At 39.5% G+C, this 14,052-nt stretch overlaps 1 protein-coding gene across 3 annotated transcripts in view; it reads right to left on the reverse strand.

Annotated features, from left to right (window-relative positions):
* Positions 1-5,540: 5,540 nt before the first annotated feature.
* The window catches only part of DCTN4 (dynactin subunit 4), a 39,153-nt gene continuing 30,641 nt past the window's right edge, over positions 5,541-14,052 (reverse strand). For all 3 annotated transcript variants that reach the window (XM_053567165.1, XM_053567166.1, XM_053567167.1), the window contains 3 exons: positions 13,512-13,619; positions 10,384-10,481; positions 5,541-8,160 (listed from right to left, as the gene is read on the reverse strand). In XM_053567165.1, coding sequence (XP_053423140.1) covers positions 7,947-8,160; positions 10,384-10,481; positions 13,512-13,619 — 420 coding nt within the window. In that variant the 3' untranslated portion in view covers positions 5,541-7,946. The remainder of the gene's footprint in view (positions 8,161-10,383; positions 10,482-13,511; positions 13,620-14,052) is intronic.

A 14,052-nucleotide genomic window follows, 5' to 3' on the forward strand; every position in this document is an offset into this window, starting at 1 on the left:
ATTCTATATAGCTTTTTGGGTCTGGTTTCTTTCACTTAGCATGTTATATCCGAGAGATTCATCCATATCATTATAAGTAATTTGTGCCTATTTATTGCTGAGTAAAATCCCCTTGTATGGATATATCAGAGGGTTATTTTTATTTATTTTTTGTAGAGACAGAGTCTCACTTTATCGCCCTCGGTGCCGTGGCGTCACACAGCTCACAGCAACCTCCAACTCCTGGGTTTAGGGGATTCTCTTGCCTCAGCCTCCCGAGTAGCTGGGACTACAGGTGCCCGCCACAACACCTACTGTTATTTTTCTTTTTATAGTACACTTGTCAGTTGATAGACATTTGGGTTGTTTTAATATTTTAGTGAATATAAATAAAACCATTATAGTGCAGTGGCTCCCGCCTGTAATCCTAGCACTCTGAGGGGTCAAGACAGGTGGACTGCTTGACCTCAGGAGTTTGATACCAGTCTGAGCAAGAGCGAGACCTCTGTCTATTAAAAGTAAAAAAATTAGCCAGGTATTGTAATGGGCAACTCTCAGCTACTTGGGAGGTTGAGGTAAGAGGATCTCTTGAGCTCAAGAGTTTGAGGTTACTGTGAGCTAACACCATAGCACTCTAGCCAGAGTGACAGAGTAAGACTGTCTCAATAAGTAAATAAATAAAACCATTATAGACATTCACATACAGGTTTTTGTATGGATATAGGTTCTCATTTTCCTTGTGTAAATTACCTCAGAGTGAGATTATTTGATCATATGCTAAGTATATATATATTCCTTTATAAGAAAGTTCTTAGGTTTATCAAAACTTCTTGGATCCATGAATATTGTCTTTTATTATACTGTATTTAGAAAATTCTCAAGCATCAACTTTTCAGATATTCTTTTGCCCAGTTTCTTCTCCATGTGTGATTCCAATTTCACATGCTGGACTATTTGATATTGTTCCTTAGCTCTTAATACTCCGTTGTAGGTCTTAACACTTTTTTTAGGTTTCTGTTTGGGTAGTTTTGTTGACCTATCTCTCAAGTTATTGATTGTTCAGAACTCATCAATGCCAAGTTTATTGATGACCCCATTAAAGATAGTTTTCTATTTCATTTCTGTTTTCATTGTATTCTCACCCTGTTGCTCAGGCTAGAGTGTAATAGCATCATCGTCATAGCTCACTGCAACCTCAGACTCTGGGCTTAAGTGATCCTCCTGTCTCAGTCTTCCCAGTAGCTGGGACTACAGGTGGACACTATCATACCCAGCTAATTTTTGTACTTTTTGTAAAGAAGAGGTCTCACTATATTGTTCTGGCTGCTCTCAGAACTGCTGGCCTCAAGCGATTTTCCCACCTCAGCTTCCCAAGTATTCCAAGCCCCACCACGCCTGACCTGTTTCGTGGTTTTTGTTTGTTTTTAAGGAGATGGGTCTCACTATATTACCCATGCTAATCTCAAATTCTTGCGCTCAAGCAATCCTTCTACCTCAGCCTCCTATGTGGTTGGGATTTCAGGTGTGTACCACCATGCGTGGCTGATTCTTTTTTATTTCAAGTTGTCTCATTCTCTTTTTTTTGCAATTTTTGGCCAGGGCTGGGTTTGAACCCGCCATCCTCCCTACTCTTTGAGCCAGGAGGCGCCCCAAGTTGTCTCATTCTTAGAGCTTCTGCCTCTCTACTGAAATTATTCATACATATTATCCATATTTTCACTTAGATTCTTTAACATCGTAGGGGCCAAGGGAAAACTTCACCTTTGCTGTCTGAAGATCCACTGAAAATCAATTCACAAAATGCAGATTAATAGGAGAAAAAGGATACAGATTTATTTGATCATGGTTTTTACCTTGATGGGAGCCTTCAGAATGAAGACCCAAAGATATACAAGAAACTGTCCATTTTTATGCTTTGATTCAACAAAGTATGAACAACTGTGTAGAAATATGATTGGACAAAAGGAGTATGACCTAATGGGAACAGACCAAGCCAGGCCTGTCTAGATTCTTCTTGGCTTCTCTGTATAGCATTTTTACCTTTTGGGGCAGGGCTCTTTCTAGAATGGGGGTCTTATGAACTACAATTTTTTTTTTTTTTTTTTTGAGACAGAGCCTCACCCTGTTGCCTCCTGGCTAGAGTGCCCTGGCATTATAGCTCACAGCAACCTCAAACTCCTGGGCTCAAGCATTCCTCGTGTCAGCCTCCCAAGGAGCTGGGACTACAGGTGCCTACCACCATGACTGACTAGTTTCTCTGGTTTTAGTAGAGGCAGGGACTCATTCTTGCTCAGGTATCTGAAACTCCTGAGCTCAAGTGATCCAGCTGGCCTCCCAGAGCGCTATGATTATAGGCACTACAGAGCTGGCCACTGCAGCCATTTTTTACACAGAAAGGTGAGTTTTGGGGTTTTCTGTTTTTAGGTATTATGGCTGGCTTTGAGGAAAAGTGGTTCTACTTTCTATGATTGTCCTTAGGGAAGAGGGAGTCTAGTTTCTATAATTAGCCTTGGGGAAGAATGAGGGGCAGAAGGGCAGGAAGTCAGAGAACTTTTGTTTTTGAGGCCTTCATTTTGGGGTATTGTTTTCTGAGGCTCAACACCATGTCAAAGTTTCTGTCCTAGTTCAAAAATCTGGGTTGTTTCTGTATATGGTCTCATAGCTTGTCCTGTGTGAGAAATGGTTTTTGTGAATGCCAGTCCTTGCTTATGCAACCATCAGTAGGCTTGAATTTTTTTTTTGAGACAGAGTTTCATTCTGTTGCGTTGGGTAGAGGGCCAGGGCATCATAGGTAACAGCAACCTGAAACTTTTGACCTTGAGCAATCCTCTTGCCTCAGCCTCCCAAGTAGCTAGTAGCTGGGACTACAGGTGCCTGCTACAATGCCCAGCTATTTTTTAGAGGTGGGGTCTTGCTCTTGCTCAGGCTGGTCTCAGACTCCTGAGTTCAAGCAAACCACCCACCTCAGCCTCCCAGAGTGCTGGGATTACAGGTGTGAGCTACCAAGCCTGGCCTTTTTTTCAAGATAGATTCTCACTCTGTTGCCCTGAGTAGAGTGCCGTGGTATCATAGTTCACAATAGCTTCTTGGGCTGAAGTGATCCTCTTGCCTCAGCCTCCCTATAAGCTGGGACTGTCGTCACCCACAACACCCAGCTGTTTTTTCCTTTTTTTAGTAGAGATGGGGTCCAACTCTTGAGGTCAGGCAATCCACCTGTCTTGGCTTCCCAGAATGCTAGGATTACAGGTGTAAGCCACTTGCCCAGCCTGGACTGGGTATTTTGTTTTTGCTTGTGTCTCACATTTTCTATTTAAATGCCAGTCACTACTTATATATAGTAGTTAAATGCTTAGAAATGGGCAAGCCTTTTCTGTGAGGCCATTTGTGTGGGATATGGTCACAACCAACTCAGGAATTGAGCTGCCTTGGTTTTGTTGCTGTAGTAATCTTTAATGTACCAAATATTTCACATCCTCTTACAGCTATCCTGCATACCTACACAGTGGTGGCCTCTTTCTATACGCTTGCCCATCCCCCAGCAACTGATGCTTGTTACTAGCTGCTTGGTAGGCTGGGTACTGGGGGAGGGGTAAAGGGGTTCTTTGTTCTTCAATTCAGCTTTAGGCTTTAGTCACTCTGGTGCCTGGACCTCAGGAATGGATTTTTTTCTCAGCATTCTTACCCCTGAAAACTGGGTGAGATTAAAAGTGAGCATAGGGAGAAAACCAATGTAAAAAACAAGACTTGTTAAACTGCAAGCTTAGGAAGATAGGAAAGAACTAGCAAAGAATAGGGAAGAAAAGTTTCCAGTAAGTAGATGGAAAACCAGGAGTGTTTGTGTTCTAAAACCAAGTAAAGACTTTCAAGAAGGGAGCCAATTGTCAGATGCTAATGAAAAGATTAAACAGCTGAAGACAGAATTGTTGGTGACCTCGACAAGAGCAGTTTTACCCAAGTGGTGGGAGTGAAGGCTTAACTGGAATGGGTTCAGGTGGGAATGCAAGGAGGAACTGGAAAAGCATTAGGAATTTCGCTGTAAAGAGAGTAGAGTGGAAAAATGGGGTAGTGCAGCTGAGGAAGTCAATTTTTTTTTTTTTTTTTAAAGGTAAGAGAAATGATAACATGGCTGCTGAAAAGAAGGGGAAAATTCCTGGTGCATTATCTGTAAATAGGTAGAGGATGAGAATTAGTGTTAAGAGGTGGGGCTGCTACTTAGGAGTCTGAGGCAAGAGGACCTCTTGAGGTCAGTAATTCAAGACCAGCTGGACAACATCACCAGACCCCATTAAAAAAAAATTAGCCAGGCACGGTGGTTATGTCTGCAACCCTAGCTATTTGGGAGGCTGAAGCAAGAGGGTTCCTTGAGCCCATGAATTTGAGGCTGCAGTGAGCTATAATTATATTACTGCACTCCAGCCTGGGTAGCAGATCAAGACCTTGATTTTAAAAAAAGAAGAAAAAGGTGGTCCTGGCTTCAAATAGGGGTATGAATAATTTATCTACAGTAACAGGAGGGAAAGAAGAGTTATTAAGGTATAGATTGATAGAGTCAAATGTAGGGATCTGCCCAAATAGAACCACCCTGCCCAGGAAGAAATGAGTGCACAAATGTCCTACCCCAGAAAGAGTGATATACCAACTCCTACCCCTCTGACCCTTTAAATTCCCATCCACCTTAACCCACATACTGACTCCTTTCTCAGACTCTGTTCACTCACACCCAGGTGGAAATAAGGGCCATGTTTCCCACATAGAACCTGGACTCTGGTTTGCTTTCATTTAAGTTGCCAAGTCATCTTTTATTTTGGTCCTTGACCTCTCACAGATGAAGGTGGTTGAGTGGCCACTTGTGGAGGTTAGGCCATTTTGTGTATTTCAAAGGATATCTTTTATTTATTTAATTTTTTTTTGATACAGTCTCACTATGTCGCCCTCAGTAGAGTGCTGTGACATCACAGCTCACAGCAACTTCAAAATCTTGGGCTTAAGCGATTCTCTTGGGTGGTGCCTGTGGCTCAAGGAGTAGGGCACCGGTCCCATATGCCAGAGGTGGCAGGTTCAAACCCAGCCCCGGCCAAAAAAACCACACACACACAAAAAAAAGAGCGATTCTCTTGCCTCAGCCTCCCAAGTAGACTACAGGCACCTGCCACAACGCCTGGATATTTTTTTGTTGTAATTGTCACTGCTGTTTGGCAAGCCCGGGCTGGGTTCGAAGCCACCAGCTCTAGTGTATGTGGCTGGCATCCCAGCTGCTGAGCTACAGGCGCTGAGCCTCAAAGGATATCTTAAGAAGCAACAACCCAGGATCAAAACTGGTAGAGGTCTATGACAACATTAATATAATGATTCTGAGAACATGTATGTAAGGAACTCAAAGCAACATCTACTCATGTTACAGCGAACTAACCTGCTATGAGGTTTTAGCATAGTTCATTTAAAGAAATAGAAGGGAGCATGCCCCCACTGACTCTTACACCAATTTTCTTAACTACACTCATTTTCTGGCTGAGCCAGCCTACTTACAACTCATCTTCATGAAACCAAAGAAAAGATACACCCAAGCTTTGTCTGCTTTATTTCACTACATTAAGTTAAGCAATAAGGCAAAACAGTAACCTGTCATTCATAAAGATCAAGAAGTGCCTCTCATTCCCAAAATGGACCAAAAAGGATATTTCTCCACAAATACGCTTGACATTTAGCTCATTATGCCTATAAGCACTTTAAACAAAAAGAAAACATTAGTGGGTGAATCAAATCACAAATCCAAATTAACTTAGCCTTAAGTTTCCAAAATTGTAGTTTTGAGTGCCAACAGCATCTAACTCTCTGTGGTGGTGCACGCCGACTAGCATTAAAATTCTTGCACCTGATCTAATATAAAAAAGGGAACAAATACAGTCCCCAATTCACCAGCTGCAGGTGTTGAACCATTTCTATGAACATACAGACTACCAGCTTGCACTAAAACCTAGTTTGAGGAAACATTAAACCAATGGCTCTTTTACTCTACAAGTTAATTTGGCTTCTGAAGAAAAAAAATTTCTATCATCAAAAGTGTTTTCGTGTTTCTGTGTCACATGGGAGCAATAAAACCCATTACTTCAACATTATTACTTTTGGGAACAAATATCAGCTACATGCCATAAATGCATGACATACAACTGTGTGTAGCCTACGCTCACGTGTAAACATAGGAAGCTATTCTCTACTTTGATGCTCATTTCCTCCACTGGCAAATAGGGAACACCAGGTTCACAGTAGGCTCTATCTAGCAGGTAGTGAAATAAAATTTGACACTCTGGCGGGGGAAGGGGGATCACAAGAACTTAAAAAACTACTTCTATTGTGTGTAAACTTGTAATCAGCCCCTGCCCCAGCTCCTAAGAGGCTAAACCTTGTTAATTACCATATTAGATGAGTGGGGTTTTTTCTTACACTGCAGCATATGTATTACTCTGCAGGAATTGTTTCATAAAATTGGCTTGACCTTTACAATATAATTTAGTGTCTTTCAAAAGCTTCCTAAATATTTTTATCTTTCAAGGGAGCTGACAAGGACTATGTCCTGTCTGTATTCTAGATTACAAAATACCTTATTTTTTCTTTTTTGTAGAATAAAGACTTAAAGCAAAACCAGGATAAACAGGAAATTTCTCTTTCTCAAAAGTCTCTTGGTCACTAACAATACTTTTTACAGAAACATGGTGCAGTTGGTGGTCTACTTTGTCAATTGTCACTTTAGAAAACATCTCAGAAATTGTGATTAACAACCCAGCTGGATACCATGTGAAAACAGCATGTCTGCTGTTAGGCCAGCCTTCTAGGCTACTTGCTGACCTATTTTATGGTTTACAATCAAAATGGTCTTGTCTGACTCACCATATGACAGGGGAAAATTTCTTTTAATATCCAGTTTCGGATTCAAGAGATTGTAACAGTTAACTTCTCCTTCAAATCAATGGAAAGAATGTTAGTTCAGGTCATGCTAAAAATCTAGCATTTAAAAAAAAAAAAAAATCTAGCATTTTAAAACGTTTTCTGCATTCCAGAAGTGAATACATTCATTCAGGTTTTCTCTGGGCTCTTTCCAGGTCCCAAATACTCAGGACAACTTACTGAGTTAAAGAAGCAGAGAAGAGGAGAAAGGGTAGAAAGTAAGACAAAGACTGCCCCTGTGGCAGCATAATCCCTGGATGTTGTGGCAATAGTTAAGTGACATGACATGTAATTGCTTGCTTCTCAAATTCTTTTTAAATGAAAAAGTTCCACAGTCTAGGGGGAAGGAATTTAAGAGTAACTAATAAATGTCCTAAGGTATTCACTTAGAAGAGGGCAAATAGATGAAAGCGCCTTAAGAACTTCACAGGTTTTTCCAATCACACAGCTAAAGACACTATGACAATCCTACACTTCTGTCAAATAGAAATATATGGCAAAATGGGAGTCATCAGGCAAGTGAAGGGATATGTTTTAGATTGCTTAGAATTATACTTAGTAGCAGAGAGCAGTTGGTACATTGAGACCAATGCTGGATCATTAATAGCAGGTCCACCTTTGGGTTATCATTTTTAAGTTTCTTCTGTAAGACTGTGATCCTTTGAGAGATCAGATTAATAGTAGTATTGTCAGAGTTTCTCAGGTGATGAATCTAATGCCACTCCAAGCATTAGGGAATAGCCATTCCCTTTACTGGGATGGAACTAAACTGTTGTTATTCAACGTGCAGGGCTCAGTGAGGGAGACACAGACTTACCAGTGTCACCAGAGGTGAAAACAAGAGGAGCACAGCAGTTACCCTGTGTTCCTAATGTCTGGCCTCTCCTCCCACTTTCCTAGGAACAGGATTCAGTCGTGTATGGGTACATTGTTATAAACAAGGCCTAAGGAAGCAGTGGCTTCCACATTTTTACACAGGTTTATGGTAACACTGTCCTTTGGGATCTGCTTTGCAGGGAAACCTTTCAAGGTAGAAGTGGGCCCAGGCTGAGTTCCACGTGCTGGGTGAGCCAGATGACTTCTGTGCCCTGGTCACTTTCTTCAATGGGGCGGATGGGAGCTGCCAGGTTTTTAAAATCATGCTTCATCTTAAAGCACACGGTCACTTCGCCCTCCTCATGTTGTGGGGTAACTTTGATGAAAATACCCACTTTGTTGGCTTTTCTGAAGGCTATAATGCTATGGGAGGAAAAAAGCAGTTTTAGATCAAAAGCCAGCCAAACCACTAAGATTTACAGTTAAAAATCTATCCCTTTATTCTTCCCATCAGCATACAGAGAAAAACTGTAAATCCTATTATTCTTAACCTACCAGATATTTTTCTATGAGCTCATATTTTTCTGCTTTTTTAAACTACACAAATGGAACATAATGTTCTATAACCTTTTTTTCAGTCTGTTTACTACAAACACCTTTCCACATCGGTGTACACAGATCATCTACATTGTATGTAATAGTATTCAGTATTCAAATCACATATTTCCCATAATTGGTATCCTTTTATTTCTCTGTCACACACTGAAAGAATAAGAGTTATCTTGTGCTACACATTAAATACACAAATATTAATGATGGCTGATGAGCAAAAGAAAAGGTCCATGCATACTTTTCTTGATATCTGACACCAGTGATAAGGAAAACCATCCTCAAGTAATCTGAATGTTGCTTGTGGGTCACTGCACACAAAGGCTATTGGCCAATTTTTTTATCACATGCCTCTGCCTTTACCTTTGTGCAGATGTGGTAGTATTTTTATCAGATACATTTATAAAATGACACTGTGGGAAGTTTTAATAACTCAAAGCTTTAAGGGAATTTCTGAACACCACAAATCAGTGTGCTTATGTAAATTAGAGATTTTTAGTGTAGAAAAATCTTTTCAATTGGGGTTTCCATTTATTTTCTCTAATATGCCTTGAAGTTTGTGCTTTAACAACATACCTTCGAAAAGTAAAAGGGCAATGAGATAAACAGAATTTGATCTACTATCCAAATGATACTTAGTTACTCTTAAGAAGTTACTGGAATTACACATTTACATTTTATACAGTGTTAATTTTCAGAAATCTGAAACTTCTATAACATATAACAATGTGAAATATAATTAAATCAACTTTAAACTATCAGGTAATTAGACTGGAATTTGATATCTCAGATGATCTTCCTAGAAGTTTACCTTGGCTTAACAAATTTCTATACCTAATAAATGTAATTTTAAGGACCCACATAAAGCAAGATTTCCGTGGATTTTGTATTGTAGTAACTCACTACATTTTGTGTTACATAACCAAACTCTTGATTTATATGAGTCATGTTAAAAAAAATTCAAACAGTTAAAAATAGTAAAACGATCCCTTTTGCTGTAATCCTGGGATGGGGGGAAGTAAAAAGAGAGAAGTCAGTCTTTTTTATCCTTAATTTCCCAGGCAACCACTGACATCGGTAAGCTTTTTAAAAACAAACTCAGATTTCTGGTTATCAGCTAGGCCTACTAAAAAGATCCTCTGGGGGTGGGGTCTGGAATGCTATAGAATAAAAAACACAACACAACACAATACCTGACTTGGTGCTTTCTGAAGTTAACTCAAGTTTTATCATCACTGCATTAATCTTACCTTTGTCTTCATTTTATTTTTCTAACCCATCCCATGGTATCTTTTCTCTTCAATATCTTGCTAAAGGAGACATTTGATCATTTAAGTATTCTTTGTGCTAGTTTATTAAGCTATTGTTTCTTAGCTCCAAGCCTACGTTTCTGTATCATGCTTTGCAACATGATTCTGATAAACCCACTTCTGCTTTGTAGGCTGGCTCCCTCTCAGGTTCTATCAATATCTAAAGGGAGACTAGAAGCCTAGGGAAAGAAGAGTTTTACTCTCTTAACACAGTCACATCCCAAAAAGGTGGGGTCAGGGAATAGGTCCCACTGATTTTTTCCCCCAGTACATTTGTTTATGCAGGACAACAAAACATACAAAAACAAAACATGGGTGAGGTCAGTCCCTGACCCCCATTGGTGTGTGACTTGTTAAGCTTCCTGTTTGCTTGTGGTTTCTGAGGGCATTACTCCAGCAATGGTTCTTTACCTAGGAAGTGGTATTAATATAGGAAAACATATTTAAGTAAAAAACAAAGGCTAAAAAACTGTGTTTACAGAGTGATCCCCAAAACGGAAGAAATATCTGGAAGGACAAATGCAAAATGTTAAGGATGCTTATCTCTGGTGGTTGGCTAATTTTATTTTCTTCATTGTTTCATATAAACTTCCCAAATTTTCTATAATAATTATTTTTAGAAACAGAAAGAAAGAAGTTATTTTAAAAACTCCAGATAAGAAAACTGGGATATAAGTGGGCATTTCATATTAGCCAAATGTGGTATGGGGGATCACAAAAAGCTTACTCAGGATCGTCCTGAAAATCTTGGGGTTCCGCCAACTCATCATACTCTGCGGCTGCATCCTTGCCAGCTAAAACCAGCTCTTTGGGAGGCACCACCACCTGGAGAACAATACACAGAGGTCTGTCTTAGAAGTCGGTGTGTTGTAGGACATTCATTCAATGGAACATAGCAAAGTACTACACTGATGGTGACATATGGAAGCAAGTAGCAAGTTTCAGGAAATATACAGCATTATACTACCATATAGTGTTTTATATACTATTTGAAAATAGTATATACTATAGTATATACTAGTATATACTATACTGTCTAGGGCTGTGTGCAGTGGCTCATGCCTGTAATCCTAGCACTCTGGGAGGCTGTGGCAGGCAGATTGCTTGAGCTTAGGAACTCGAGACCAGTCTGAACGAAACCAAGACCCCATCTCTAAAAAATAGAAAATTTGCCAGTTGTCATGGCAGATGCCTGCAGTCCAAGCTACGTGGTGGCTAAAGCAGGAGGACTACTTGAACCCAGGAGTCTGACGTTGCTGTGAGCCGGGCTAATACCATGGTACTCTAGCCTGGGGCAAGAGTGAGACTGTCTCAAAAACAACCCACACCAACAATGTTTAGGATTAAAGACATTTCTAGTAAAAGAACAAAGAAATTAAGGGAAATAATAAAGTTAAGTGAGTGCTTACTTCACTAGGGCTTCAATTATGTCTTTAAGGTTTTATTACATAAGAGGATGGACTGTATCTGAGTATGTGCTTTATTACATAAAGGGACAGAGAATACATGAGATTACCCGTTGGCAACAGAGAAGAAGGGGTGAAAAGGTGGTGGTGGTGTATTCTTTATATAGGGTGTCCCAAAAGTTGCCCCTAAAGTTGCCATACATAGGGAAAATGGGAAATGGTAGCTAAATGTGCCATAAAGGTACAAAATATTCATTACAAAATTTTATTTATTTATTAGTTTTAAGACAGAGTCTCATTATGTCGCCCTTGGTAGAGCACCGTGGCATCACAGCTCACAGCAACCTCCAACTCTTGGGCTTAAGTGATTCTCTTGCCTCAGCCTCCCAAGTAGCTGGAACTACAAGTGCCTGCCATAACACCCGGCTATTTTTTGTGGTGGTGGTGTTGTAGTTGTCAATGTTGTTTGGCAGGCCTGGGCCAGGTTTGACCCGCCAGCCCCAGTGCATATGGCCAGCACCCTAGCCACTGAGCTACGGGCGCTGAACCTATTACAACATTTTATAAAATATTTACAAAATATTCTGTATGTGTTGGCCACCTCTTTGTAAAATTATATAAAAATGAATATTTTGTAAATAAAAGTACATTTAGCTACAATTTCCCATTTTCCCTGGGTATGGCAACTTTAGAGACACCCTGTAATTTCTGATATCTGAAACAGCTCATCAGTTTTTAAGAAAAGAAAGACACAAGGGAAAAACACTGATTCCAATATAATATTTTCTGACATGGTATCAGCTGATTCCCGGTACCTGATATTATAAACATATGAGATACTGGGCATGTTTATGGTCATGGAAAACAGTTAAAACATTCTTAAGATTTATCCTTATGTCATAATTAGGTCTCAACTTTGTTAGAGGTTAATTAACAGATGACAACGTCAATGACATTTCTAATTATGGAGACAAATGTGGCAGAAGAGGTGGAAAGGGATATAAAGACAAGCTGGGTCTATGCATCAGGAACTTAGGACCTCCTTATTAGTGTCATTTGAAAAAGAAACAAGGACCAGATAAATATCATCTCTTTTTGGAGATAATGCCAGTAAGCTAAATTATTATTTTTTAATTATATTTTTATTTATTATTTTTTTACTTATTAAATCACAGCTGTGTACATTAATTCATTTATAGTAAGCTAAATTATTTAAAAAATAAAGAAAAAAGAAAATATTAGACCAATTCTCTAATATTATCTGAATATCTAATTAAAGATATAAGCACCTTTTCTACAAATTTTTGTTATCAGTATCATGCTGAATCATCAAATATTAATAAACGTTCTATAGAAAAAAGTTCTTGTTTGAAAATTTCAAGTAGGCCAGTTGCAGTGGGTCACATTTATAATATTAGCACTCTAGGAGGCTGAGGTGGGTAGACTGCCTGAGCTCAGGAGTTCAGGACCAGCCTAAGGAAGAGAGAGACCCTGTCTCTTTCAAAAAAAAAAAAAAAAAGCTGGGCATTGTGGCAGGCTTCTATAGTCCCAACTACTCGGGATGTTGAGGCAAGAGAATCACTTAAGCTCAAGGGTTTGAAGTTGCTTTGAGCTATGACACCATGGCACTCAACTAAGAGTGACAAAAGTGAGACTGTCTCAAAAAAAAAAAAAAAAAAAAATTTCAATACTAGATAAATCAAAAAGTGGAGGCACATTTCATTTGTTCAACTAACACCAAGAGTCGAAATCATCCATTTTAATATTTAGTTAGTGCTATGCATGTCCTATACAAGCAGACGGAGTCTAGAGGAGATGTTTAAAAGAAGGTATTTCATGAGTCTTGAAGAATGAATGTATAGACTGAGTGACTAGAAAGTATGTCTGTTAGGGGAGTGGGGATAGGCAGTGGGCATTCTAGGTAAAATGAATGGCACGTGCAACTCCCCAGCATGTAAGTTTATAACCCATCAGATCTGCCCGGATCACATTAATATGTGTGATTTGGAGAATGCTAAATTTAAGGATCTGAAGGAAGGTTGTGAAGGTAGAACAGACAGAAGTGAAGTCATTAAAGAGCTCTTATGCTCTGCCAAGGAATATGGATTTTACCTCAAAGTCAGAAGGATGCTCAATGTCATCCAGAATTAGAATTTAGAAAGATCACCCTGGTGGCAGTAGAGAATATGGGCTGAAATAGAGGTGGTGGTATATTAAAAATAGCGAGGTCAGTTGAGAAGCTATTGTCACAGTCCAGGTAAAAACACGAGACCTTCAAGTAGGGCAGCAGCAGTGTGTTTGAGTATAAAGTAAAAAACTTATGTGGAATTAAAAGAACCTGCTGACTAGATGTGAAAATGAGTGTGTGCGTGGAGTCCATTAAGCCAGGTCAAATGAGGCCACTCCGCGTAAAGCCAAGATTAGTTAGCATGAGGCAAAATGCTCCTACCTTAGCAGTGCTATTGACATTATCGGGGTCTCCCTCCTCACACTCCATCAGAGTCACATGGGTGAGGTTCTCCACTGGATTTGTAACGGTCAGGAGGACCTGGCTCTCCTGGGGAATAGGAAAAGCATCTCTCAGACATGTGCCACTACTGCCACTTTCTTAGTTACAATACCAAATATTTCATAAAATCATCACTTCATTACTCCCGAGCAATGACACCCACACATACTTCTACATCACTGCATTCTCAAAGTTCTAACTGATCTCTATTATCAGTATGTTAGACCATATACTCTCAAACTTGCTCTTTCACTGAGGAAATGGGACAGATCCTACTAAAATTGCCACTTACTAGATCCAAAAATTCTGAAAAAATGTAAGTTATCTGATTATTTAAAATTATAACTCTTGTCCACCCAGGTTGCCACTTAAGGACTGAAAAGGAGGCCCTTATAAATAAAATAAGGGAACCACAGCTTAGTCAGATGGATTAACATAGAAAAACTGAACATCAAGACTCTAAAAACCTTTCAAGAGTTTT

The sequence above is a fragment of the Nycticebus coucang genome, chromosome 17 (genome assembly GCF_027406575.1).
Source record: "Nycticebus coucang isolate mNycCou1 chromosome 17, mNycCou1.pri, whole genome shotgun sequence".
Classification (NCBI taxonomy): Eukaryota; Metazoa; Chordata; class Mammalia; order Primates; family Lorisidae; genus Nycticebus; species Nycticebus coucang.